The sequence below is a fragment of the Microcaecilia unicolor genome, chromosome 9 (assembly GCF_901765095.1).
Source record: "Microcaecilia unicolor chromosome 9, aMicUni1.1, whole genome shotgun sequence".
In the NCBI taxonomy this organism is placed as follows: Eukaryota; Metazoa; Chordata; class Amphibia; order Gymnophiona; family Siphonopidae; genus Microcaecilia; species Microcaecilia unicolor.
The window spans coordinates 134,599,547-134,627,073 of NC_044039.1; the positions used below are offsets into that span (position 1 = coordinate 134,599,547).

Below are 27,527 nucleotides of genomic sequence, written 5' to 3' on the forward strand. Positions count from 1 at the left end.
TCTCGCTCCCTTCAACTGCTCGCCCTAACCGAAACCTGGCTCTCCCCGGAAGACTCTGCCTCCGTTGCAGCCCTCTGCCATGGAGGCTATCTCTTCTCCCACACGCCCCGCCCAATTGGCCGCGGCGGAGGCGTTGGGCTACTACTCTCACCCTCCTGTAGTTTCCAACCCCTCCACCTACCGCAGTCTCACTGCTTCTCATCCTTTGAAGCCCATTCCATCCGGCTATTCTACCCGCTACCACTCAGAGTGGCAGTCATTTACCGCCCCCCTGATAAATCCTTCCCTTCCTTCCTTACCGACTTTGATGCTTGGCTCTCTGTCTTTCTTGACCCCTCATCTCCGTCCCTCATTCTCGGAGACTTTAACGTACATGCTGATGACCTATCCGACCCCCATGCTTCTAAGTTCCTCACCCTAACATCCTCCTTCAACCTCCAGCTGTGCTCCACCACCCCTACTCATCGTGACGGCCATTGTCTTGACCTCGTCCTCTCCTCCTCCAGCTCACCCTCCAATTTCCACGTCTCAGCTCTTCCTCTCTCCGACCATCACCTGATCACATTCACACTTCTTCACCCCCCCCCTCCACCCCGTCCAACTTTAACCACCACCTCCAGGAACCTCCAGGCTATTGACCCCTCCACCTTATCATCTACTATCTCTAATCTCCTCCCCTCCATCATGTCCTCCGAAACTGTCGACAAAGCGGTCTCCGCCTACAATACCGCTCTCTCCTCTGCTTTGAACACCCTTGCGCCATCCATCTCCCGTCCCACAAAGCGCACCAATCCCCAGCCCTGGCTGACTCCTTGCATCCGTTACCTTCGCTCCTGCACCCGATCCGCTGAGCGCCTCTGGAGGAAATCTCGTACCCTTCCAGACTTCCTCCACTACAAATTCATGCTATCCTCCCTCCACTCCTCCCTATTCCGTGCAAAACAGGACTATTACACCCAATTGACCAATTCTCTCAGCTCCAACCCTCGTCGTCTCTTCACCACCCTTAACTCCCTCCTAAAAGTGCCCCCCGCTCCTACTCCCCCTTCTCTCTCTCCTCAATCACTGGCCGACTATTTCCGCGACAAAGTGCAAAAGATCAACCTTGAGTTCACGACCAAGCCACCACCTCCTCTTCACCCTTTAACCCTCTCCATCAACCAACCTACCCAGGTCTCTTTCTCCTCTTTTCCTGAGATCACCGAGGATGAAACTTCCCGCCTTCTTTCCTCCTCGAAATGCACCACCTGTTCCTCTGATCCCATCCCCACCAACCTACTCAACACCATCTCCCATACTGTCACCCCCGCCATCTGTCGCATCCTCAACCTCTCTTTCTCCACTGCAACTGTCCCTGACACCTTCAAGCACGCCGTTGTCACACCTCTCCTCAAAAAACCTTCACTTGACCCTACCTGCCCCTCCAACTACCGCCCCATCTCTCTTTTACCCTTCCTTTCCAAAATACTTGAGCGCGCTGTTCACAGCCGCTGCCTTGACTTTCTCTCCTCTCATGCCATCCTCGATCCACTTCAATCCGGCTTTCGCCCTCTGCACTCGACAGAAACAGCACTCTCTAAAGTTTGCAACGACCTGCTCCTGGCCAAATCCAGAGGTCACTACTCCATCCTCATCCTCCTCGATCTTTCCGCCGCGTTTGACACTGTCAACCATGATTTACTTCTTGCCATGCTGTCCTCTTTTGGGTTCCAAGGCCCTGTCCTCTCCTGGTTCTCCTCTTATCTCTCCCACCGCACCTTCAGGGTACACTCCCATGGATCTTCCTCCACTCCCATCCCACTATCTGTTGGAGTTCCCCAGGGATCTGTCCTTGGACCCCTTCTCTTCTCAATCTACACCTCTTCCCTGGGCTCGCTGATCTCGTCTCATGGTTTTCAGTATCATCTTTATGCTGATGACACCCAGCTATACCTCTCCACACCTGACATCACCGTGGAGACCCAGGCCAAGGTATCGGCCTGTTTATCCGACATTGCGGCATGGATGTCCAACCGCCACCTGAAGCTGAACATGTCCAAGACCGAGCTCCTCGTCTTTCCTCCTAAACCCACTTCTCCTCTTCCTCCACTCTCTATCTCTGTTGATAACACCCCTATCCTCCCTGTCCCATCTGCCCGCAACCTCGGAGTCATTTTCGACTCCTCCCTCTCCTTCTCTGCGCATATCCAACAGACTGCCAAGACCTGTCGCTTCTTCCTCTTCAACATCAGCAAAATTCGCCCTTTCCTCTCTGAGCACACCACCAGAACTCTCGTCCACGCTCTCATTACCTCTCGCCTTGATTACTGCAACTTACTCCTCACCGGCCTCCCACTCAGCCATCTATCCCCCCTCCATTCAGTTCAGAACGCTGCTGCACGTCTTATATTCCGCCAAAACCGATATACTCATATCACCCCTCTCCTCAAATCACTTCACTGGCTTCCGATCAGTTATCGCATACAATTCAAGCTCCTCCTCCTTACCTACAAATGCACTCAGTCCGCGGCTCCTCACTACCTCTCCACCCTCATCTCCCCCTATGTTCCCGCCCGTAACCTCCGCTCACAGGACAAAGCCCTTCTCTCAGTACCCTTCTCCACCACTGCTAACTCCAGACTCCGCCCATTCTGCCTTGCCTCACCCCATGCCTGGAACAATCTTCCTTCACCCATACGCCATGCCCCTTCCCTACCCATCTTCAAATCTCTGCTTAAAGCTCACCTCTTCAATGCTGCCTTCGGCGCCTAACCACTCGAGATATATAAAATACCCCAATCTATCCACCCTATCAGACTAACTGTTCACTCGTCCTCTAGATTGTTCACTTGTCTTTAGATTGTTTTCTTGTCTTTTAGATTGTAAGCTCTTTGAGCAGGGACTGTCCTTCTATGTTTAAATTGTACAGCGCTGCGTAACCCTAGTAGCGCTTTAGAAATGCTAGTTAGTAGTAGTAGTAGTAGTTCACTTCTCGTGCCCGTTTTTCAGCAGAGGAACTCCTTTCGCTCGGACAAGCGTTCCGCAGCCATCGGCTCTAGGCCTGGAGTTCAGGGGCGACCCTCTCAATGATGGTGCGCCGGCCCCCTCATCGCTTCCTGGAATGCCGCTGGTGCTCCCCGATTGGTGTCTAGTAGTGACAGATGCCAGCCTGCAGCGTCTGAGGCTCAGCCCTAAGGGAGTTTCAATCCGGCATGCAGCCATTTGATATGTAGAATAAATTTGATGGTGGTTCCTCCTGAGGAAGATTTGTGAAATGCGGTCCTGCATTGGGGAACCGACACAATATGGAACAGATATGGTGGACTGTTGAGTTAGTCATCGAGCACACAGCACTTGTATTGTGATGCATACAGATGATTGGAGGTGGCGTATTTAATCTATGTGTAATAGATATTAAAAGTGACTCTGGAATTAAAAGTTATCCCCTAATTAGTAATTTTGGTGACAAGTTCAAATGCCAAAGTCCCGTGCTTCTTCAGCAGATGGAGAGATCCTCGCTCGGCAGGGTTGGATGCCTTGACTCAGCCCTGGCCTCCGGGCCTACTATACGTGTTCCCTCCGTGGCCCTTGATAGGGCGCGTGCTCCTGCGGATTCGGCTGCACCCAGGAGAAGTGGTCCTCATCGCCCCGGATTGGCCCAGGAGGCTTTGGTATGCGGACCTCCGACAGATGCTAGTGGAGGCTCCCCTTCCTTTACCTCTGCTACCGAACCTGTTGTCACAGGGCCCGGTAGCCGTGGAGGACGCCTGCCGCTTTGGTCTTATGGCATGGCGATTGAGAGGGCGCAATTGAGGGACAAAGGCTATTCAAACACAGTCATTTCCACTCTCCTGCAGGCCCGCAAGCGTTCCACTTCTGTGGCTTATTCCAGGATTTGGCGCCAGTTTGAGTCTTGGTGTGCTTCAAAAGCGATCACACCCATGCGGGCTCCTGTCTCGCTGATTCTGGACTTTTTGCAGGATGTGTACAAATAGGCTTGGCCTATAATTCCCTGCGAGTGCAAGTGGCAGCGTTGGCCTCCCTTCGTGGTAAGGTTGAAGGCGTGTCTTTAGCTGCTCATCCAGATGTGGCACGGTTTCTTAGTGGGGTGCTTCGGCTCCGGCCTTCCATGCGAGCACCCTGTCCAGCTTGGAACCTGGGGCTAGTTTTGAAGGCCCTGCAGGCTTCTCCTTTTGAGCCGCTTCGGCGAGCATCGGAGAAAGATTTGACACTAAAGGCCGTTTTTCTGGTGGCCATTACTTCGGCGAGATGGGTGTCAGAGCTCCAGGCGCTGTCCTGTAGAGACCCATTTCTGCAATTCTCAGAGTCCGGGGTCACGGTTCGGACCATGCCTTCCTTCATGCCTAAGGTGGTTTCAGTGTTTCACCTAAACTAGCTTATTTTCTTGCCCTCCTTTGATAAGGAGGAGTTTCCAGAATCTTTTGGGCAGTTGCACCTGTTGGATGTGCGCAGGACTCTGCTGCAGTATCTGCCAGTTATTATCTCTTTCAGGATCTTTGATCATCTGTTTTGCTATCAGGTCCTCGCAGAGGGTCTCCAGCGTCTAAAGCCACTATTGCACGCTGGCTCAAAGAAACTATCTTTTCAGCTTATCTGCTTGCCGGCCGGTCTCTGCCTGTAGCCTTTAAGGCGCATTCTACCAAAGCGATTTCTTCCTCTTGGGCTGAAACTGGAGCACTCTCTCGTCAAGAGATATGCAGTGCAGCAACATGGGCTTCTAAGCTCTCTTTTGCTCGACATTACAGGCTGGATGTGTCTTCTAGGAGGGATGCGCGTTTTGGTGCACAAGTGCTAGCGCGTGGTGTGACCTGTTCCCACCCTATATAGGGATTGCTTTGTTACATCCCATACATAATGGCTTCATCTGCTTGATGACAAGGAAGGGAAAATTAGGTTCTTACCTTGGTAATTTTCTTTCCTTTAGTCATAGCAGATGAAGCCATGAGCCCTCCCTGTATGATTGTCTGTATGCTGTGAATCTGTTTCAGGTTCTGTTCTTGTTTCCTGAAGTTCCTTCCTTGGGAGAAAGTTGGAAAACAGTTTTCAGGATTCATGTTCACTTATAGGAGGATGAGTCCATTCCCTCCAGTTTATGTTTTGGAGGATGAGTTTATTCCCTCCAGGAGGTTGCGTGTATCCCCTCCAGTTATACACTAAGGAGGACGAGTTTATTCCCTCCAGGAGGATGTGTTCATTCCCTCCTTTTGAGTTCATGCCCTTGTTATGGGGCCATCGTTCGCTGTGAGGAAAGTTCATGTTATTCCCATTGCGGTTTGCCATACTGCTTTGGAAGCTTCAAATACTGAAGAGGCAGTGGAGCTGGCTGGCCATGAGGCACTGTGAAAAGTTGAGTGCTCTCTATCTCCCCCTGCTGGTTGATGGACACAACCCATACGTAATGGCTTCATCTGCTATGACTAAAGGAAAGAAAATTACCAAGGTAAGAACCTAATTTTCCCTTTTGTTAACAGCATAATAGTAAAAATGGCCAAATATAAGCCTAAATACAATAAATGAGGTAAACTTGAGTATAGCAGATTTAAACCTAATAATAGGACTGCCATGAAACAGTATAAAAAATATACACATTTAACAGCACTGAAATTCAAATAACAGAGCTACCCAGTATAGTAGTTGGATACCTAATAGACATGTTTTATAGACTGTTTCAGATACAGAGAGTATTATTAAAACTGTGTGTGAAATGACAACATTTTTAAGGAACAAAGGTTGTTGTGGTATAGAAGCATAAGTAGCTACTCTCTATATAGTTCATATAATGCAACAGATGAGCAGCTAAACATGGATATCTGTTGTATATGAATATCACTGGGCCATATTTCCTTTAAAGGACTGATCTGTGATCTGTACTACAAAACAATATTTTAGACTTTTTATTCTTTCCAACTTAACTTTTGGAAATTTATATATAAAGGGTTGAGAATGGCTGGCTGCCTAGGGGCAAAATAACTGCCATAATTTAATGGACCAGGATAAACTTAGCATCGGGGGGGGGGGGGGGGGGGGGGGATGGAAACTGGGAAAAAGACACATCAAGTTCAAAAATGAATCACATTGGACCCCGGGAGGGGGGGTTGCACAGGAATAAAGTGTTGTCCCTCTCCCCACACGCCCCTCTCCAAAAATGGGACAGCAGCATAGAAAATTTGATAAAGTGAAACATGGAACTGCTGCTTTCAAAATACTATTCTCCTCTCTTTGCCTTGTTCCTGGTCAAGCACATTCTTTCTTGCTCACACACATAGGGGTTGGAAGTAAATGCATGAGACATGTTTTTTCCCAACAAGCCTCCCTTCTGCTTCTACACCCCTATCCTTGCTGGATTGGCTCTTAGTGAAGCGAAAGAGGCTGATCATACCAAAGGTGATCAAAGTCAGAGACAAGTAGTCACAGAAAGCGGTGAAGAAAACAAAACACCAATATGATAAAAGGCAACTTTATTGGCAAAAAAATACTAGACATAAGACATGACACAACCACTTTCCAGCATCTGCCTGCATCAGGGGTATGACAATGTCTGGAACAAATATAAATATTTTATATTAAAAAAAATAAGGGCTGCTTTTATAAAACTGCACTATGATTAGTGGTGCACTAAATGCGAAGAAGTCCCATTCTATTCCCATGAGCTTCTTTTGCATTCAGGGTGCTGCTAATGGTAGCGCAGCTTTGTAAATGCAGCCACAAATAAGTAATCAAGTTTGATAATTCTAACAAATATGCAGTGAACCATATTGGTGTGTAATATCATTTAATAATTCAAAAATAACATTTTTCTAGAAAACATATGATTGGTTAGGACATGATATTGGCAGGACATAATATTTGTGCCTGTTATATATTCAAAACACTGTATATTTATCACAGTGTTTTGAATATCTGACGATATATTTCATTGCACATTTGTTAGAATTATCAAACTTGTTAGTTTTTTTTTTTTTTTTTAAACATTTACATTTGTTGCAGATGTTATACCCCTGATGCCAAAAAGTGGCTGCTTTGGGTCTTATTTTGTCGAAGTTGTCTTTTACCATACTGGTGTTTTGTTTTCTTTGCCCTCTTCTGTGACTTCTGTCTGGCTCTTAGTGATTCAGATGTGTGTTTTTATTTTCTTTTTTTGTGAAATCTGCTTGGAAGCTTAGTGGTTGAATCATATAGCTTGTTTAATGGTTTCTAAGTATAGTGACTTCCTAGTACCTGAGCCATATTGTTTGTGTGCATAGCTTGGAAAAGCATGCCAGTACCTGTTTCAAATCATCGGCTCAACTGTCCTGCTCAAATGGGTTATCCCTTCCTACCAGCAGCTGGAGGTAGAGAAAAGACTGAGTTCTACCAATGACATCACTGGTAATAAGCTGTGGTGCCTCCTGAAAGATTACAGTATTTTTCTCTACCTTCAGCTTGCTGTTTCGGTGTCCCTGAGTTCCTGTCATAGCACCCTGCTAGAGAATGACACAGGGACAAAGTTTGTCTCTGTCCCCAACCTTCCCTCACAAGTTCTGTCTCCGTCCCTGCCCCATCCCCATGGGTTCTGTGGCCTCATCTGCAGAAGCCTCGAACACTTCTGATTTTATATTTAAATCTTTTTATTAAAGTATAAAAAGGAACAATTTGCTATGCAACTGCTATTTATAAATCACAAATAGAAAACAATAGTAAAAATGAGCAGCTTGTCTTCTTAGGAGATGTGCTGGTAGCAGGAATGTACAGTATCCCCCATGCAAATTTTGCTAGTTGTGGCCAGCATGTTTGCTTGTTTATCCAAAAAAATCAAAATATTGTCGTCTGCATCACTCAAACAAGTTAATTAACAGGCTTTAAAGTAGAAAATGACACAGGGACAAAGTTTGTCCACATCCCCACAGGCTCTGTCCTCTGACCCATCCCACCTCCACGGGCTCTATCCCTGTCCCCATCGCTGCCAGGGTCACAGAAAGCTGCAGTGGGAGTTGAACCTAGTTCCTTAGGTTCTCAGCTCACTGCACTAATTGCATATTGCCACTTTGCTATTATGTAGTAGGCTAAGGGCAAAGATGATGATCTGTTTGCTCAAAATCACTGACCGTTTTGGCCAGGCTATGAAGAAATGTATATAAGGCAGCAGCCTGGAGCATAGACAGGAAGATTAGTCACTAGTTAAAAACTGAATGCTTTCCTCCTCTGTGAATGTTGTCTAGACATAAGCAAAACAATCATCACAAGCAGCTTTTCTGTTTCTTTGTATTACTAATTCCTGTTTGAACATTTTGGAGCACATCCATTGCAAGATGTGCAGTTTTATTCTAATCAACATGTTATATTGGGGGGATGAAATGTTCTTCTGGGAAACCACATTTTTTATCTTTTTGCTTTGGTGCAGAATAGAAAGCCTGGAGGAATTTGTTTTTTAAGGTTTTCCAGGAGTTCCCAGGTTTCAAGAAATGTTTTTTTTTTTTTTTTAGTAAAACATTCTGTAATACTGTTTTTCTTAATTTGCCTCAGTGTTGATTGTGCAACACTTTCTAGTAACTAAGTCTATACATTTGTCTTGCCTAACTTTTTATAGGCTATGCAGTCCTTAATCTTAGTCTGAGGAGCCTGCCCCTCTTTAGTTTTCTGTTTCTCCCTCATACCAACCAGACTGTATCACTTAAACTTGCACTCTTGTTTTCTTCATTATCTGGTCCCCATTAGCCTCTCTCCTTCCCCTAACAAGCCTCATTTTTTCCTCTCCCCTTCTCCTCCCAAACCAACCAATCTACTTTTCCTTGGCCTCCAGCTGCACCATTCTGTACATTGGAGGTAGAGAAACTGATTTCTCCCAGTGACATCACTGTTATAAGGGCCGGTACTCTGTGGGGGGAAAACAACCATATGTTCTCTACCTTCAGTAGAGAGTAGGTTGTGAGAGCTGATGCACCTGGTCCTTAGCTTAGTTCCCAGCCATGCAGGCAAGGCCACACTCTATGGTAAAGCCTGTCTCATTCCCAGATTGCTGGTTTACGGTCCAGATCTGGTAGAGCATGTAGCTTAGCTCTGAAGCCCTCGGTTATTGCCCTCCAGGATACAAGGTGCTGTACAGGCTGTATCTTCCTTCTGAGGAGGTGGAGAGGTATTGGTGGTTTCCCAAGGTGGACACTTTGGTTACAATTGTGACAAGGCTGCCATACCCATGGAAGGGGCCTGGCTTTCATGGAGATGCATGAGAAGAAGGTGCAGGCCGCCATGTGTGGAGGCTGTGTAGCTAGAGCCATGTTGCATTGGTTGCAGTATCTTTCCCAGATGTGACCAGCTGGAATCGAGAGCAGCCTTCCTGGAAGATGTCCTGTATAATTGGTACAAATAATCTTTGTTCTATGGTCTCAGTTGTGGTGGCCTGAAGGTGGCTTTGGCTTTGCCACTGGGATGTGGCTTCAGCCTCCAAGAAGCATCTGAATTGCTTCAACAATGTGTGTTTTTTGGGGAGGACCTGGGGGAGACTTGCCCTTTCCAGCTTCCCGAGTTGCACCAGTAAAGGTCCCAATGTGCCTACTCGGGCAAGCCCCGTCCTAGGAGAAGAGATTGGTTTTGGACGGATAGGCATCAACCTGGGCTTGCTGCAGGCCCCAATAGACTTTCAAGCTGGAGTTTTTCATGGCCCTAGGAAGTTGGGAGGTTCTGGGACCTAAGGTTTTTCCAGAGGCTCCAGAGGTGCACAGTGAGAGTGCACCGAAATGCTCACTGTCTTGGATAAGGGGGCAGGCTGGCCACCTTCAGCCATAAGTGGGCCCATGTCACCTTGGATCAATCAGTCATTGAGGATATCAGTTGGGCTACACTCTGGAGTTTGCTCATCCAGTCCACAATGCCTTTGTGATCTTGTTGTATGACTTGGCTGAAAAGCATCAGGCTATCTTGGTCACTCTTCAGTATCTTCTGGGTCTGGTGGAACCTGTTGCTTTTATAGCAGGGTGCAAGGTACCTACTACATTTATTTTGTGGTCCCAGAGAAAGGTGACACCTTAGCCTGTTCTGACCTAAAAGGGGTCAATGCCTGCCTGACGGTCCTGTGCTTTTGGATGGAGATGTTACGATCTGTGATCATCTTTGTCCGTCTAGGCTAGTTTCTGAACTCCCTTATCTTTTGGAGGGTTACCTACATAGTTCCATCAGGGCAGACCACAAGAGTGTCCTGTGTTGTTGTGTCCTGGGCTGGCATTTTCCGTTTCAGGCCCTTCTGTTTGGTTTGACAACAGCCCCGTTCATCTTCTTTAAGGTGGTGGTGGCGGCACAACTGCGCTGCTAGGCATTCAGATTCATCTCTGCCTGGATGATTGGCTTGTCTGTTCTGTCTTTGAAGTGGACTCCAGAGCAATCACATCTCAGGTCACCCAGCTCCTGAAGTGCTTGGGTTGGGTGGTGAATCAGGCAAAGAGCCACTTGTCTCTGTTTCAGAATTTGGAATACCTGGGTTTCCAGTTTGATACAGCCTACAGAATGTTTTTTATGGAGGAGCACATGGACAAGTTGCAAGCCCAGAAGTACAACCTGTGCAGTTTGAGTCTGGGACTATCTCCAGCATCTAGGATCCATGGCTGATGTGGTGCCTTGAGCTCAGGCCCACATGTGTCCTGAGCTCTAGCACACGTATGTCCTCTCAAAGCAAGCCTCTTGTCATAGTGTGAGCCTGCCTTCCAGGGCTTTGACCATTGTTTGCTCCTCCCCTTAGAGATCTATGCTGCCTGGTGAGACTGCACCAGTCACCTCTTGCAGGAGAGGGGGGAGAGTCCATGGAATTCACCTGACTGGTTGGTGGTCACAATCACCAATGCAAGTCGTCTTGGTTGGGGGGCATGTCTTTCCCCTCCCTTGCTTTGGGGAGAGCTGTCCAAGTGATGTCGGGCAATGTGACGGCTGTTGATTGTATCAACAAGAAATGGCACTGGAAACATCAGCCTTTTGTCATTGGGTGGAGTCAAACGTCCTAATGCTGTTGTCAGTCGCTATAGCTGGCAAGGACAGTGTTCAGGTGAACTTCCTCAGCCGCTCCAAGATGGGGCAGACAGCCTTTCCAGCTCCTCCTGCACCAGTGAGGAAGGCCTGTTTTTAACCTCATGATCTTAAGTGGAAATGCAAAGACAGAATGTTTCTTTAGCTGCAGGAAAGAGATGGCCTCGATGAAAATAGATCCCTTGTTTCAGCAGTGGCCTGGGGAGGAATCTCTGTACATCTTTCTGCCATCGTCTCTAATTGGTCAGGTCCTTCAGAGAGAATAGCATGTCATCCCTTCCTGGTTCTTCTGGTGGTTCTGGATTGGCTTGAAGCTCATGGTGGAGAACCACTTCCTCTTCCCAGGGCGTGTAGGTTTCTCAGACCCATTGTTGCTACTATTTGGGTTTCTGCCAGGTACTTGTGACGTGGATTGGCCACTGTTGGAAACGGGATGCTGGGCTAGATGGACCATTGGTCTGACCTAATATGGCTATTCTTATGTTCTTATTCCTGTGGAAATGGAGGATCCGAATCCCTTCTGGCTTTCGGTTTGACCCTTGAAATATGACACCTAGTGAGAGAGAGATTCTCTTGGTTTTCATATGGGTCTGGAAAGCTTTCGAGGGATGCTGTCAACAGTGCTCCTTCAACCCATGGAAAACTTAAATCCTGGAGATGCTCAGCTTTATACAGCAGGGGTTGTGCCAGGATTTAGTGTTTAACTTCCCCAAAATTCACTTAGTAGCTCTCTAATGTTACAGGAGCGAGGTGCTAGAGGGTTTCTTTAGCAGTTCATGGGACAATTGCATAGTTTTGAAGGGGGGTCCCTCTTCTGTGGCCTCTTGTTTGACCATTTCTTCTCTCTTGGGATTTGAATCTGGTACTTAATATGCTTTTGAGAGCTCCCGTTGAGCCCCTGAGGGCTGCTTTGCTCAAGGATCTTACCTTGAACACAGTCTTTCTGGTGGTTATTGCTTCAGCCAGGAGAGTGTCGGAGTCTCCGTATCTCTTTCATGGAGTACTAGGTGTCCATCAGCTTGGTTCTTTTATTCCTCCTGAAGGTGAGCTCACCGTTCCATATGAATCGAAAGGTCTGCTTGCCCTCCTTTTTGGATCAGGGTGCAGACTCAAGGGCCAGGAGGCTCCATAGACTAGGTGTCCGCAGAGGTCTGTTTCAGTACTTGCAGGAGACAGACAACTTTTATCTGATTATTTCTTCATCCTTTTTTCTATGGCCCCAAAAGGGCCAGACAGTGTGAAAGGCTTCCTTTGCACACTGGATAAAACGGCAGCTATCAAGGCTGCCTATATTTGCAGGAACCAAACGGGTGCCTTATGGCCTATGAGTGCACTCGACTTGACTCATCCTCTGGCGAAACCACTTGGGCCTTCTTCCAATAAGTGGCCTGAGCACTTGCTATCGTGCCTATCGGCGATGCCAACTAAGTGGTTTACAGACTTAGAGGAAAGAGGAAGAAGAAAAGAGAGAATGACTACACACCAAGCAAAGGGAAGGAGGGAGAACTAGAATAATCATGATAGTAAAGAGGGGGGAGGAAAATACACTGGGAAGGGGGAGCACTCTCAAAAGACCTTATGGTGCCAGGGCCTACCTACAGGATATTAGGGGCATTGGAAAGCCTCTAGAAAGTGGCAAGTCTTTAGTTCAGTCTTAACCCGTTCCTTGGTGTTGGGTGGGTGGAGGAAAGTAGGAGTAGTGTGAATAGGAAGATTTTGAAGTATCTGTGTCCTGGGGCTGACATTTTTATATTGTGTTTGAGATGACAATGGATAACTAATGATATTAAATTTAGATAGCTGGGATGTCAGAGGACAAGAGCCTTGCGTTATAGGAGCGAGTTGTTCAAGAGGTTGTGAGTGACAGGATCTGGGAATCCTGGATAAAGAACACTGCTGCCTTGTCATAGCCTATAGTACAGAAAGTACAATACTGAGAGCAAAGTAATTACATGGTTAGATATCAGTACTGCACTATAGTAATATATAGTGCAGAGGGAAAATACGGATCAGAGCAATCTACAGATGAAGAATAGTAATACCTGCAGTAATAGTGCAGGGGTAAAATACAGATCACAGCAATCTACAGATCAAAGAATAGTAATTACGTGGTTAGATATCAGTACTGCACCACAGTATTTGTAGTGTAACGGGTAAAAAGTACAGATCAGAGCAAAATAGATACTGTAACAGAGGATAAAATTTTCTCTCTTTGGAGATTAGCTCGTGGGGGGAGTCGTCTGGGAGATTTGTGAATGATTGGACCTGAGTCCTGTTAGATATTGCTACCATAAATCATATGATTCCAGGGCACACTCTGGTCTGAAGTGGAGAATAGTAGTGAGAGTTCAGCCTCACTGTACTTTCTGTTGGTTTGTATGGGATTTCTGGAAGCGGTGTGGGCTCTTAGAGGCGGGTGGTTACTTCCTGTTAAAGCCGTGTGCCTTGCCAGTGTGTGTCTCGTTTAAATCCTGTGCTGTCTGGTGGTGGGCGGGGCTTGCTCCCACATTCGGGTCTGTGGAGGGCCCAATCGGAGCTGGTTCCCACTGCTGCACTGGATCGTGGAACGTCTGGGGTCGGCCTTGGGTAAGGGATTACCCTGCTCTTTTTGCCACTTTGAATCCTGTGCAGTCCGGCGGTGGGCGGGGTTTGCTCCCATGTTCGGTTCTGTGGAAGGCCTGAACGAGGTGGTTCCCGCATGTTTGTTAATTCCCTTTTCTTTAGTCCTGCCTTGCCATCCAGTGACGCTCCTTGGAGAACTTTGATTCAAAAGACTTACTGAGTTTTCTGTTTCTCTCTAGTGGTAGTGGTAGCAATTTTCTGTTAATTGAATTGTTGCTGCAGTGGTTGGGGGCATAGGTGTGGTATATGGAACCTTCAGCTATGAGCAGAGGCATACTGGAGTTTTTTGCAGGCCACTAGCTCTTACACCGATGTTTCTGGGAAAAGTCACTTTGTACCTGCTGGTAGGAAGGGAATACGATCCAATCGTGCAGGATGGTTCAGTAGGACTAAAGGAAAGGAAATCAGCAGGCATGGCTAAATTTCACTTTTCCCTAGCCATCCCCACCACTGCCATTTCTTTCTCTTTCTCTCCTCTCCTCATATATTGTGCAGTCTGCCATTGGTCTTACTGGTCCTGTAGCTCAAGTGCCCCTGATACAGGCCAATGGTATTGCTGCCAATCCCATATTTCTCTTCCTACCTTTGCAGATTCAGGCTGTACAACCCCCCAACAGACCTCCTGTGGTCTTAGTCCGTGTGGCTGCTGTTCGTGTCACCTCTACCTCTCCTGCTTCGTCAGGATTTGCTCCTACTGCTTCCAATCACACAGCCACCGTTGGCCCCATTGCTTCTGATTTGGGCTGCCTGACATAAGACATAATAGTCATACTGGGTCAGACGTGGTCCATCTAGCCCAGTATCCTGCTTCCAACTGTGGCCACAAGTGCCCGGCAGAAATCCAGTTAGTAGCAACATTCCATGCTACCAATCCCGGGGCAAGCAGTGGTTTCCCCCAAGGTCCATATCAAAACAGACTATGGACTTCTCCCAGGAACTTGTCCAAACTTTTTTTTAAACACAGATTCACTAACTGCTGTTACCACATCCTCCGGCACTGAGTTCCGGAGCTTAACTATTCTTTGAGAGAAAAAATATTTCTTCCTACTTGTGTTAAAAATATTTCCATGTATCTTCATGGAGTGTCCCCTAATCTTTGTACTTTGAAAGAGTGAAAAATCGATTCATTTTTACTCGTTCTACACCACTCAGGATTTTATAGACCTCAGTAACATCCCCCCTCAGCTGCTTCTTTTCCAAGCTGAAGAGCCCTAACCTCTTTAGCCTTTCCTCATATGTGAGGAGTTCCATTCCCTTTATCATTTTGGTCGCTCTGTTTTGAACCTTTCTAATTCTGCTATATCTTTTTTTTTTTTTTTTTTTTTTTTGAGATAAGTGACCAGAATCGAAAGCAGTGCGTCAAGGTGAGGTCGCACCATGGACCAATCCAGAGGCATTAATAGTATTCTTGGTCTTATTTTGCATCCCTTTCCTAATAATTCCTAGCATCCTGTGTGCTTTTTTGGCCATTGCCGCACAGTGGACAGAAGATTTCAGCGTACTGTCTACAATACTACCTAGATTTATTTATTTATTTATTTACTGCATTTGTATCCCAAATTTTCCCACCTATTTGCAGGCTCAATGTGGCTTACATAGTAGTGTAACGGCGGTCACCAATAGACAGTTACACAGTGATATTGTGGTAGAATAAGGTTCATGTGGAACAAACATATAAGGAATCGTATAGGGGAAGAGTTTCGTTATGCCCATTGCGTGCTTTGGTTTCGTAGTGTTGCAGGGTTCAGGTATTTAAGTAGGGTCGGTAGGGTATGCCCTTTTGAACAGGTAAGTTTTTAGTGATTTCCGGAAGTTTAGGTGGTTATACGCTTTCACGGCTTTAGGTAATGCGTTCCATAGTTGCGTACTTATGTAGGAAAATCTGGATGCATAAGTTGATTTGTATTTGAGACCTTTGCAGCTTAGGTAGTGGAGGTTTAGATATGTTCGTGTTGATCTGGTTATATTTCTGACTGGTAGGTCGATGAGGTCTGTCATGTATCCCGGGGCCTCTCCATAGATAATTTTATGAACCAGGGTGCAGATTTTGAAGCTACACATTCTTTGATTGGGAGCCAGTGCAGTTTTTCTCGGAGGGGTTTTGGCGCTTCGAATCAGGTTTTTCCAAATATAAGCCTGGATGCCGTGTTTTGAGTGGTCTGAAGTTTCTTTGAGTTCTTTGCATCCCGCATAAATTCCGTTGCAGTAATCTAGGTGGCTTAGTACCATTGATTCGTATCAGGTTCCGGAATGTTTCCCTCGGGAAGAATGGTTTCACGCATTTGAGTTTCCACATTGAGTGGAACATTTTCTTAGTTGTGGATTTCACGTGGCTCTCTAGGTGTAAGGTTGTGGTTGATTGTAACGCCGAGGAGTTTCAGGCTGTCTGAGATGGGGAGGGTGTAATCTGGTGTATTTATATTTGATGGGTTGTTCGTGTTGTGTTGGGATGAGAGGATGAGACAGTGTATTTTTTCTGTGTTAAGTTTTAGTTGAAATGCATTTGCCCATGAGTCCATAATGTTTAAGCTGAGCTTAATTTTGTTGGTGACTTCTGTCAGATCATATTTATAGGGAATGTATATTGTGACATCGTCCGCATAGATGAAAGGGTTAAGACCTTGGTCAGATAGGGACTTGGCTAGTGGGGCATCATTAGGTTGAAGAGGATTGGTGATAGTGGTGATCCTTGTGGTACTCCGCAGTCTGCTTTCCACGGTGATGATATGTTTGAATTTGATTTCACTTGATATGTTCTAGTGGTTAGGAAACCCATGATCCAACTAATTATATTTCCTCCGTTCCCGAAGTAGTCTAGGAGTCTTAGTAGTATATTATGGTTTACTATGTTGAATGCACTGGACATGCCGAATTGAAGGAGAAGTATGCTTTTACCTGCTGCTATTTCTTACTTGAATTTGGCTAAAAGAGTAATTAGTACTGTTTCAGTGCTGTGGAGGGGGCGAAATCCTGATTGTGATTCATGTAGTATTGAGAATTTGTCTATATAATCAGTAAGTTGCTTGGTTACCATGCTTTCCATCAATTTGATTACCAGTGGGATAGATGCTACTGGACGGTAGTTGGTGATTTTGTTTGTATTTTTCTTGGTATCTTTTGGTATTGGGATGAGTAGGATGTTACCGTTTTCCTTGGGGAAGAGACCTTGTTGAAGCGTGTAGTTTAGGTGTGATGTGAGGTCTGTTATGAAGCGGTTGGGCGGATTTTATTAGGTAGCTGGGGCAGGTATCCAATTTACAGTGGGTTTTAGAGAACCTTTTGATCGCCTTGCAGACTGTTTCGGCAGTGAGGAGTGTGGTTTGACCAAGTTCGGTCAGCAGGGTATTCTCCAGGGGTTGGATCCAAACTATTGATGAAGTTTTCAATGTCGGTGTTGTTCTGAGGTAGATCTTTTTTTACGACTCCTAAGTTGAGCCCTAGCATTAGGTAGCTGTGATTTGGATTATTCTTCCCAATGTGCATCACTTTGCATTTGTTGACATTAAATTTCAATTGCCATTTGGATGCCTGGCTGTTGTAGTTCCCTTCTGTACCATTTTTCCCTCTGCTTTTGACTGAAAAGCTACACTCTTGAGCAGAGGCTGCTCTCCTGTCCCTCTTCCCCTTCGTGAGGATCTCCTATGATGGCTTCATAGACTGCTACTCTATATGAAACGTGTGTAGTACCCCCATTAGTCATGTATCCGCTTTTTACCCCTCTTTACCCCACTTGCTTTTAAGTTGTGGAGGTAGATCTTTTAAGTGGTAAACTGTATGAACACTGACCTATTGTTTTTTTTTTTTTCAAGTAGAAGTTTTATTCATGTTGCTTAATTTTACAGAACACTGAACATTTTTTTTTTCTTGGATTATATGGTTGAAATCTTAATAGTTATTTACTGTTCAGACTTATAAAATCAATGTAGTTGCTCATAAACAACATGAGTACAGGTGGGACTATGTTAAGACAGACGTAGGATTTATTTTAATGGCTCATTTTATTGAAAGTCATCTAGAATCTAAATAGGTTCAATGATTTTCATCAAAGGTCTTTTAGGACCCCCCCCCCCCCCCCCGTTTAGTAATCTGCACGCTAATGCCGACACACAGCCCATTCAAAGTGTCGGCATTGCCTTGCAGCTTAGTAAATGGGGGTAAAAAAAAAGAAATTTTTTGAATTAAGTGTCTACAGATTTATCTATTTTATGCATAAAGAACAGTGCGGTAGGAATCCCACTAATTTTGAGAGGCCAGTATGTTTCAGTTTTCAGGCTTGTAGGCAGTATATTAGAAATTATTGAAGCAGTGTACATTCAGGTACAGTAGGTATTCTTCTGTCCCTTGAGGGCTCACAATCTGTTTGTACCTGAAACGGTGAAGGGTTAAGTGACTTGGCCAAGATCACAAGGAACAACAGAACTGAGATTTGAACCTGGTTTCCCCAGTTCTTGGCCCACTGTTCTTTAAACATTAGCACTGTTCTTGAAACACAGACAGAATGTTCTGTGTTTTCTGTGCATGTCAAGTTGTAAGAAATATATTTCAAAGCCATTTGCAATTTTGGAAGAAATTATAACGCTACCACTGTAAGTATTGGCTGTGAAAGGGTGTAATCCAGTCCCCCCCCCCCCCTTTTTTTTGGCCTCAATGTGCTTGTCCCTGCAGTCTTTTGACTATTTTCTCATTACAGAAGCAGTAAGTAATTCTTCCATGTTTGTTCTGTTTTGCTAGGTGTAATTTTTCTTTTGTCTTTCAAGGCCCTTCCATCTTCCATGGTGATAGTAGCCATCTACTGCCCAGTGGTAGCTGCTGTGTTTATTGTTCTGAAGATGGTAAATTACCGGTTACACAGAGCCCTGGATGAGGGGGAGATTGTGGAGAGAAGTGCCAGTGAGCTGACTGACAGAGCAACCAAAATTGAAAGAAGTGATGGCTCAGCTAGGAGAGAGGACAGCAGTGGACCCAGGTAAGGCTCTGGGAGCTACCAAATTATGCCAGCTTGACTTTGGCATTATAGAGGCATATAAGTTACTCTGCTTAAGATCAAATATAGCACTTGTTCATGTTTTTGTGTGGAAATACTTTTAAAACAAATAGGAGGTCTGGTGTTATGTGGACAATGCATATAGTGATAGGATTTGTTATTTCTAGTGTATGGGCGAATAATGTGGGGGGTGAGGAAGGTTGCTCGGGGAGAGGTTGTTCCGAAATGAGTAGAGCTATGTAACCGATTTGTATGTGTAATTTGCTAGGGGTATGAACTGTTATGGTATAACATGCTGACTTCTTAATAGAACTGTTGAAAAATAAAATTGTTACAGCCTTACAAAATAGGGGTGGGGGATAAAATTGTTAAAAATTTGATGGCAGGTGGCATTAGTGTTTTATCGTACATAATTTCATGTATGAATAACTGTACAACCATATTCTTAGATGTAATTGCTTTGATGAGTCATCAATAAAACTGTTGAAACTAAAACAAATAGGAGGAAATATGTTTTCACTCAAAGAATAGTTAAATCTCTGGAACTTGTTGCTGGAGGGAGGGGAGAACAGATGGATATGCTGCTAATAGGTAGGCTGCTTATTGTGTATCTGCATTGATGATACACAACTTTTAGTGGGTTATGATCCCTGCAATCAGGCTTTCCAGCAAACCCTCTTGAGAAATTTTGTAAATGTTTTTTTCACAAAAAGGGTGGTAGATACCTGGAGTGCGCTCCTGCAAGAGGTTGTGAAGACAAAAATAGTGATGAAATTCAAGAATGCGTGTAGTTCTTTCTATTCGGAACAGTACCTCCCCCCCCCCCCCCAAAAAAAAAAATCACATGATTTCTTTTTATCTTAAATTCAAAACTGTGCTTAAAACCTGGCTCTTTAAATAGGCTTTTACCACTTCTGATGCTTGACTTTTTTTTTTTTTTTTTTTTTTCTTGGTCTTGCATCCTCCCCCCCTTCCCCCTTGAAGTTACCTGGTACATGTTTTTGAAATGTATTGCTTAAGGGTAGTTTATTGTTGTGTAACTCCTCCAGACTCCTTTTCTTGTATTTCCTTTTCTTTCATGAGTTATCGTTGTTATCTGTTTTCTGATAAATTTTTGGTTCATAAACTGCCTTGATGTTTTTGGATGATTTGACGATGTAACAAATGTACAGAGTAAAAATAAATACAAGTTCTATGAAAAGGAAATGTTTTCTGTCTAAATTGATATTTCTAAACTTTAATTGGTTATATTGCCAGCTTACCTAGGCATTGTCATGCTCTAATTATTACAAATATGGCATTTTCTGTTTTCTTAATAGTAGAGCTGCAAGTTAATTAGTTAATGTTGCAATTAATACATTCATTATTAGTCACGATTAAATAATTTAATTATATTGCAGCATCTCCTGTCTCCTCCTTGTCATGATCCAGCATCTTACCCCCCTCACCTAGGATTCAGCATCACCCCGCGCTGGCCCACCTTTAAAAATAGTCTTCTGTTGGTTCCCAGCTGCTGCAGTGTTGCACATATGCTTCCTGTGGTTTGCTCCAGAGTTTTCACTCTGGCCTGTTCACCTCCTTTGACATCACTTCCTGTTTCTGCATGGGCAGAATGGGTCACAGAGAAAACTTTAGACCAGGCTGCAGGCACCCACTGCTGGGAACCAACAGGAGACCACTTTAAACAATAGGGGGAAGGAGAATTTAGAGGGGTCACCAGTGGAAGCTATTGCCAAGGCAGTGAGCGCCAGCAGCCACAAGAAGAGCTTGGTGCTGCTTACCATCAAGTTTGTGTTGCTGTTCATGAAGGTGGAAGAGAGGGAGGGAGAGGTACTGGATAATAGACCTGGTGGAACAGGAGAGGGAGGGAAGGAAGAGAAAGAGAGAGATGTTGGATCTGGGGGATGGGAGAAAGATTCAGCCCTTTATGGAAGGGAAGCGGGATGGGATTTGATATACCACCTTTCTGTGGTTACAATCAGTGGTTACATATTATATACAGATACCTTACCTAGGGCAATGGAGGGTTAAATGACTTGTCCAGAATCACAAGGAGCCGCAGTGGGAAATAAGCAAACTTTAAAATTTTTTTAATCAAACTGCAGCCTTATTTAATAGCATATTTGCCAGTCAGTATCAGATACCTTAAAGTACAAGAATAAAGAGAATAGTTGGGCACCACACTTTGTCCATTGGTAATGATTTATTACGCTGATCACTGTGGCGGGTTTTTTTTTCAGTGACCCTGGAGGAGGGATAGAGTTGTCAGAGTTCATTCGAGAGGCTACTCCTCCTGTTGGCTGCAGTTCACGAAATTCGTATGCTGGTGTGGATCCAAACAGCCAAGTAGGAATCTCTTATTGAGTTTTGTAACCCAACAGTTTGCAGGCTCGCTTAACTATTGTGTTGTTGTAAGCTTCCAGCACTGGCACTCAGGAATAGTTACTGAACAGTATGCTGATTGAAAGCACCATTGAACATTGCACCTTTTAAAAAAAGAAAGCCATGAAATGTTTGCTTTCATGCCATCTTTATATTTCTCAGCAGAAACTCTCACATTGTAGTTAAAGGGTACTGTGTTTTAACTTTTTTTTTATTAGCAACATCCATATGCCATACAAACTGTACCATTTATGTATAATCTTCAAAACACAGCCAAACCCCACCCCTATACCCCACCACCTCTCCTAGAAGTGGTGGTCAGGGTCAACATTGCCCCTCCCAAAACCCATCATGACCATCCTTAAAATAATTACTATTATAATTACCAAAGTACCAAACCCTGGAACTCATTACCCAAGTATATCAGACACTCAGTTGATTATATGTGATTTAGAAGTTCACTTAAAGCCCACTTCTTAGATCTGTGTTCAGCCAATCTGAAAATAAATTTTTTAAATAGTTGTATTCTTGTATTAATCTGTCTTGTAATGCTGCTGCTAATTTATGTAAGCTGCATTGAACCTGAGCTTTCTTGGGAAAATGTGGGGTAGAAATGTCATAATAAAAAAAATTAAAATCATGCACAAATGGAATTTTGTCAGGCACTCAGATCCCTACATTATCTATTGGTGGCAGGTTCTGTAAACAGTTTACCACTTGAGGGAAATTAGTTTGTTCCCTTACTAGCTTGGACCGCTGCTGGTGCCATTTTTTCTTTAACCATGTTTCCTTTTACAACTTTTCTGATTATATTCTCAGAGCTTGCATATCTGATCTTCGTGCAATAGCACTGTAAGTTGAAGTCAGAAATGTAAAATAACGACCTATGGCCCACGTAGAAATAACCTGAAAGTAGTGCTGCAGTGAAAAGTAATATTAAATATACATTTTTAGTGTTTTCTGAAGTTAATAAACTGGGAAAGATAAGTTCTACACATTTTATAAATTCTGTTTGGTTATCTTATTCAGAAGAAATGTTTAAAAAAATGTTTACATGTTTGTATTGTACTATCCCAGTAGTCATGTGGAATATGAAAATCTAATTAGGCTAGGATCTTGACCATGGCTGGAATTTAAAGATAAAACAAACAAAAAAATACCTCTGGTAGTGGCCTCATCTACCTGAATAGGCTACTGGGATGCTGTAATGTCAGTTAGCACTGCAAGTTGGCCTGGAGCAAACCATGGGAGGAAAGATAGACCTGAGGGGTGCATGATTTTGCAACCATTAAAATGAGGTCCCAACTGGAAAAGTTTGGGAAGCACTGCCTTTAAGTCAAAGCAACCCAAAAAAAAATCATAATGTGAGAGTCCTATTATTGTACTAGTTTTCCATGTAGGACTTCTATACTTTGGGTACTTTTCAACAGCAAGGTGTTCTAGCATTGTTTCATTGCCTATTCAGTCAGACAAGTGCTCTGGTCCAGTCATAAACACAGAATTGATAATATCTGTACAAGACTGCAAGTCTTAATATTTCATCAACTTGGCAAAATTTCTTAGGATTTTATTTTTTAAAAGCAACCATTTAATTTGTATTGCCTTTTTGACTCCTATAGAAAGGAAGAAACTAGCACACAGTTGTGATGTCAGTCAAATGAACAGACGTTATCAACATTTCTTTGTCTCAGATTTACGGTAGTAACCCTATTCAGCAATACACATCTGGTCCACATTAAGCCTTCTTGAGTCCCATCATCATAGCAGTTCAAACATTTGGTGGTGGAGGAAGTAGCCAAATTCTGTGGCAGTGCTGTAGGTTAAATTCTCTAGCCTTACTTCTGCTTTATGGACTGGCCACTGCTGTCGTCTTTACATCTTTTGATGTTAGATATCTAGATGTCATCCAGCAGTGATGCCTTCTGGCTAAACTTAAGCTGCATGCATGCTAGAAGCTGGGTGAAACACCTTCTTTTTTTAAACTGTGGTTAAATATTGTTGTATTGAATACTAGGCTACAGGGAGGGGAATAATCGAAAGGGGCGCCCAAGTTTTTCTGAGGATGTCCTCGCGGAACGTTCCGGCGAAAGGGCGGGGAAACCCGTATTATTGAAACAAGATGGGCGTCCATCTTTCGTTTCGATAATATGGTCGGGGACGCCCAAATCGCGAAATTTAGGTTAACCTTAGAGATGGTCGTCCCCGATTTTCGGCGATAATGGAAACCGAGGACGCCCATCTCAGAAACGACCAAATGCAAGCCATTTGGTCATGGGAGGAGCCAACATTCGTAGTGCACTGGTCCCCCTGACATGCCAAGACACCAACCGGGCACCCTAGGGGGCAATGCAGTGGACTTCATAAATTGCTCCCAAGTGCATATCTCCCTTTCCTTGTGTGCTGAGCCCCCCCCCCCCAAAAAAAAAAACAAAAAACAAAACCCACTACTCACAACTGTACAACACTACCATAGCCCTAAGGGGTGAAAGGGGCACCTGTATGTGGGTACAGTGGGTTTTGAAGGGATCACATTTACCACCACAAGTGTAACAGGTAGGGAGGAGATGGGGCTGGGTCTGCCTGCCTGAAGTGCACTGCACCCACCAAAACTGCTCCAAGGACCTGCATACTGCTGTCAGGGAGCTGGGTACGACATTTGAGGCTGGCAAAAAATATTTTTAAACTTTTTTTTTTTTTTTTTTTTAAGGGTGGGAGGGGGTTAGTGACCACTGGGGGAGTAAGGGGAGGTCATCCCCGATTCCCTTCGGTGGTCATCTGGTCAGTTTGAGCACCTTTTTGAGGCTTGGTTGTAAGAAAAATGGACCAAGTCGCCCAAGCGCTCGTCAGGGATGCCCTTCTTTTTTCCATTATTGGTCGAGGATGCCCATGTGTTAGGCATGCCTCAGTCCTGCCTTCGCTATGCTTCCGACATGCCCCCTTGAACTTTGGTCGTCCCTGCGACGGAAAGCAGTTGAGGACGCCCAAAATTGGCTTTCAATTATGCCGATTTGGGCGACCCTGGGAGAAGGACGCCCATCTCCCGATTTGTGTCGAAAGATGGGTGCCCTTCTGTTTTGAAAATAAGTCCGAGGGTGTTTCAAAATGCAGGTAATGGAAAGATAGGGATGAATCGTGGTAGTTGTGAGTTAAGACTCATGATGGTATGTCTTCATTAAAGTCTGTTTTTGATTGAGCCCAAACGGTCATGAAGAAACTCTTGGGCTGAAAATAAAAGAAACTAAAATTAGTTTGGAAGGTACAGCCTTTCTGTTACTACATCATGCTATGTTCAGGTGGTGCATCTTGTTGAAAGCCATGGATTTCTGTCTTGATGTTCATTTCCACTGGTGAATATTCATGTGAATAGTCAAAAGATTTTAAGAGTTTGGGTGGTAAGAACATTGGTAGTATCCTGAAAATAAATTTGTAGATCATCGATCTGTATCTGTTAAGATAATCAAGCAATCGCATCTATAACCTAACTGAGGCAGTGTGTGTGGGACCCAAGTATTGAAACCTGTACCACGTAAAATGTGTGTGGCCATGCCAAAATGGAATCCTTGCTAATCATATTTAAAAAAAAAAAGTAGTAATAATTTTTTGCTGGATGGCTCTGTGGATTGCAATGCAGTGCTGTAGTACAAGGGCACTTGAGTACCAATAATCCTTTATGGTGGGACTAGTGGAACTGGGACTTAGAGCTCAAGGAAAAGAAGTCTGCTGCCAAGTGTTTGCTTCTCAGAATACATTCCTTAATGTGTGGATGTTCCTTCTTGGAATTCAGAGGATATAAAGAGGGCTTAAAATGAAGTTTAAAATGTTTTCCTCCTTCCCCGTTAAAGCCCGTCTTTTTTATTTTTGTATTTTGCCATCAGATTGGATTGTCTCGGCTTCCAGGAACAGCAGCTGGTAAAGGTAAGACTGCTGAAAAAGTGTGAGGACTACTTTTGTGCAGTTAGCCCACCCATTGCCAGAAACAGAAGTTTTCCCATATGGATACTTGAGGAAAAAAAATGAAATTAGCTTGTGTGCTCAGAAACGGGACTACTTAGCTGCTGTGCAGTCTGACCTCATGATAGATCAGCATTATGAGAGCTGCAGCAAATGTTAAACCACTTAAATTTTTCTCTGTATAATTCAGCTTACTGATTGAAAGGGTGGATTTTAGAACTTTTTTAAAAATGAGCATTTCATAAGTTTGCCAGTTTTTTTTTCTTCTTAATACCTCTTAAGTCCTCTATGCTTAACCCCTTCTTGTTTCGTTAGTCAAGTGACTCGAACATATATGAGAATTTGTCTTATTAGGTTACTGGAACTGGTTGGTCCTGTTAACATTGTCTATATGAAATTTGTAGTTTTGTGTTAACTGTGTATTCTGTTTCCTTCAAAAATGACAGAACTGTGCACTATGGGTAATAAAATGTAATCCAATATAGGTATAATACTGTTTTATTGATGACAAGTAAATCCACATATATACAACATTGACCTAAGTGATACAAAGTACATGGTCTGATCGCACTTACAAATAATTTAAATTGGTAGAACGTCCTCAATCTTTTAACATATTAACCCTCCCCCCACCCCTCCTCTCACAACATGCTGTAACCCAACATACTAACTCCCATCCAATAACTCCATTCCCAACATTACAGGAACCACAAATCCCACTCGACAACTTGGCTAGAATAATTTAAGTATTCCTACCCATCTCAAACCTAAAACATATCTTCCTCCCAATCCAGGGTCCTCAATAACACTTTCGAGTTCTAGCATAATGGCAAGTAGTGTATCATCAATACATCCCACAATTACCAGGTAATATTACATATTCCTAATGACGAACAGAGGCAATCCAAGAGAGAGATAGCGACAGATTGTATATAGTACACAACTTGTCCACAAAGTAGCATGACAAGGTCTAATTAGGGAGTATTCATAGAGAGAATGGCACAACCCAGGAAGCAGGTATGCATTGATGTTTCCAATTTAGCAAACCTCCCACCCCACCCTGTTAAAAGAAATTAAACTGTGTGTAAGCAAACCAAAAGACTCAAAACTCAAAGCTGAGGGTGAACACGACTTACAAACCCAGAATCTCTCAAAGATTATTCACCACTAAACTTCTCCCCCCCCCCCCCCTCCCCGGGTGTACAAAGATTATATATATGGTCCCCAAATGCCAAGATACTTCCTCCTCCTTTTAGGAGACAAATGTGCTTCACGCCGCTCAAATAACATAAGCCCATGAAATTTATTTCGCCAGTGCCAGTAGTCCGGCGGGGAATCACTGGTCCAAAGACTCAATATGTTTGCCAACCAGACAGGCTTTGCAGATCAATTGTGTAGCAGGACTGCTCTGCAATACAAAAAGTTCATATTTATTCAAAAGAACTCCCAGAGGGGTGAACGGAATCCGTGAGCCCAACAAAAACATCAAATATTGGAAAATGGAGGTCCAGAGGGAATGAAAAAAAGATCCAAGCATGCGCTGACATTTTGCACACAAAGGTGTCCACACCTCCCATTTAAAAAATTTGAACTCTAGTAAGATATGGCCTGTGTAAAATACGATACTGGCACTCCCTTAAATCTGCATTAACAGTCAATGTGGAAATCTGAGAGATCAAGACAGTAAAATCCAGAGAAAGGTTAGGCCTGACCAGGTCCCTGGCTCAGCGCAGTCTAATAAACTCCTTGTCCCGCAGAAGGGGGAAAGTAGCAAGAGCTCTGTGAAGGCCCGACACTGAGAGCTTATCTCCCCTTACCAACTGAAAAAATTGCCGCAAGCGATGACTATGCTGAGATCTTAAGGCCTCTGTGCACAAAGAACTAACATAATGAGCCAATTGATTATAAGCAAAGGTATTATTAATTTCTATCCCAATCCTCAAAGCTCCCAGACTCAGCAGGGAGCCCCGGTCTGTTACAACATGTTCCAGGTGAGTAATGCCCATTTGTGTCCAGCTACGGAAAGTACTATTTTCATTACCAGGTGAAAACATCAGATTCCCACTGATAGGAAACAGATCAGACATATGAGGATCTATGCCCCCAAATCTGACTATATCTTTCCAGAGCACTCTCAGCGAGTATAACAATAGGCTAGTTCTAAAAGGGTTTGGGATAGCCGAACATGGTGCTTGTATTAACAAATAAAAGTTACAGGGAGTAAAATAGTTAAGCTCCAACTGTCATGGAGTGTAATCCGCCAATCTAAGAACCAATCACCCAGATGGATGTAATCCAGTATAAAATACAGTATTTATGCCTGCCAAGTAATGAATCTTTAAAATGTTGATTTGATTAACTGCCTTTCATTCTGAAACGGCAAAGTGATAAATATTTTAAAGTTGTTTTCTGTTTGGTACATGACAATTGTGAAATGGTATTTTATGATTTGGTTTTAATGTGTGTGCTATTTGTGACATTAATCAATATGGCCCCCCAAAAAGTGAGTAATGATGAGTGACTCTGGACACTATAGTTGCCCTAAGGGTTTCATAGAAATTATGGATAGTTGCTTAAAGTAAAATTTGTAATCGGTGTG

General features: G+C 44.0%; 1 protein-coding gene across 1 annotated transcript in view; it reads left to right on the plus strand.

Annotated features, from left to right (window-relative positions):
• Positions 1-27,527, plus strand: part of PCNX1 (pecanex 1) — a 269,570-nt gene that overhangs the window by 43,354 nt on the left and 198,689 nt on the right. The window contains 3 exon segments of the mRNA XM_030213968.1: positions 18,369-18,577; positions 20,836-20,941; positions 24,853-24,892. Of these exon segments, the coding sequence (XP_030069828.1) occupies positions 18,369-18,577; positions 20,836-20,941; positions 24,853-24,892 (355 nt within the window).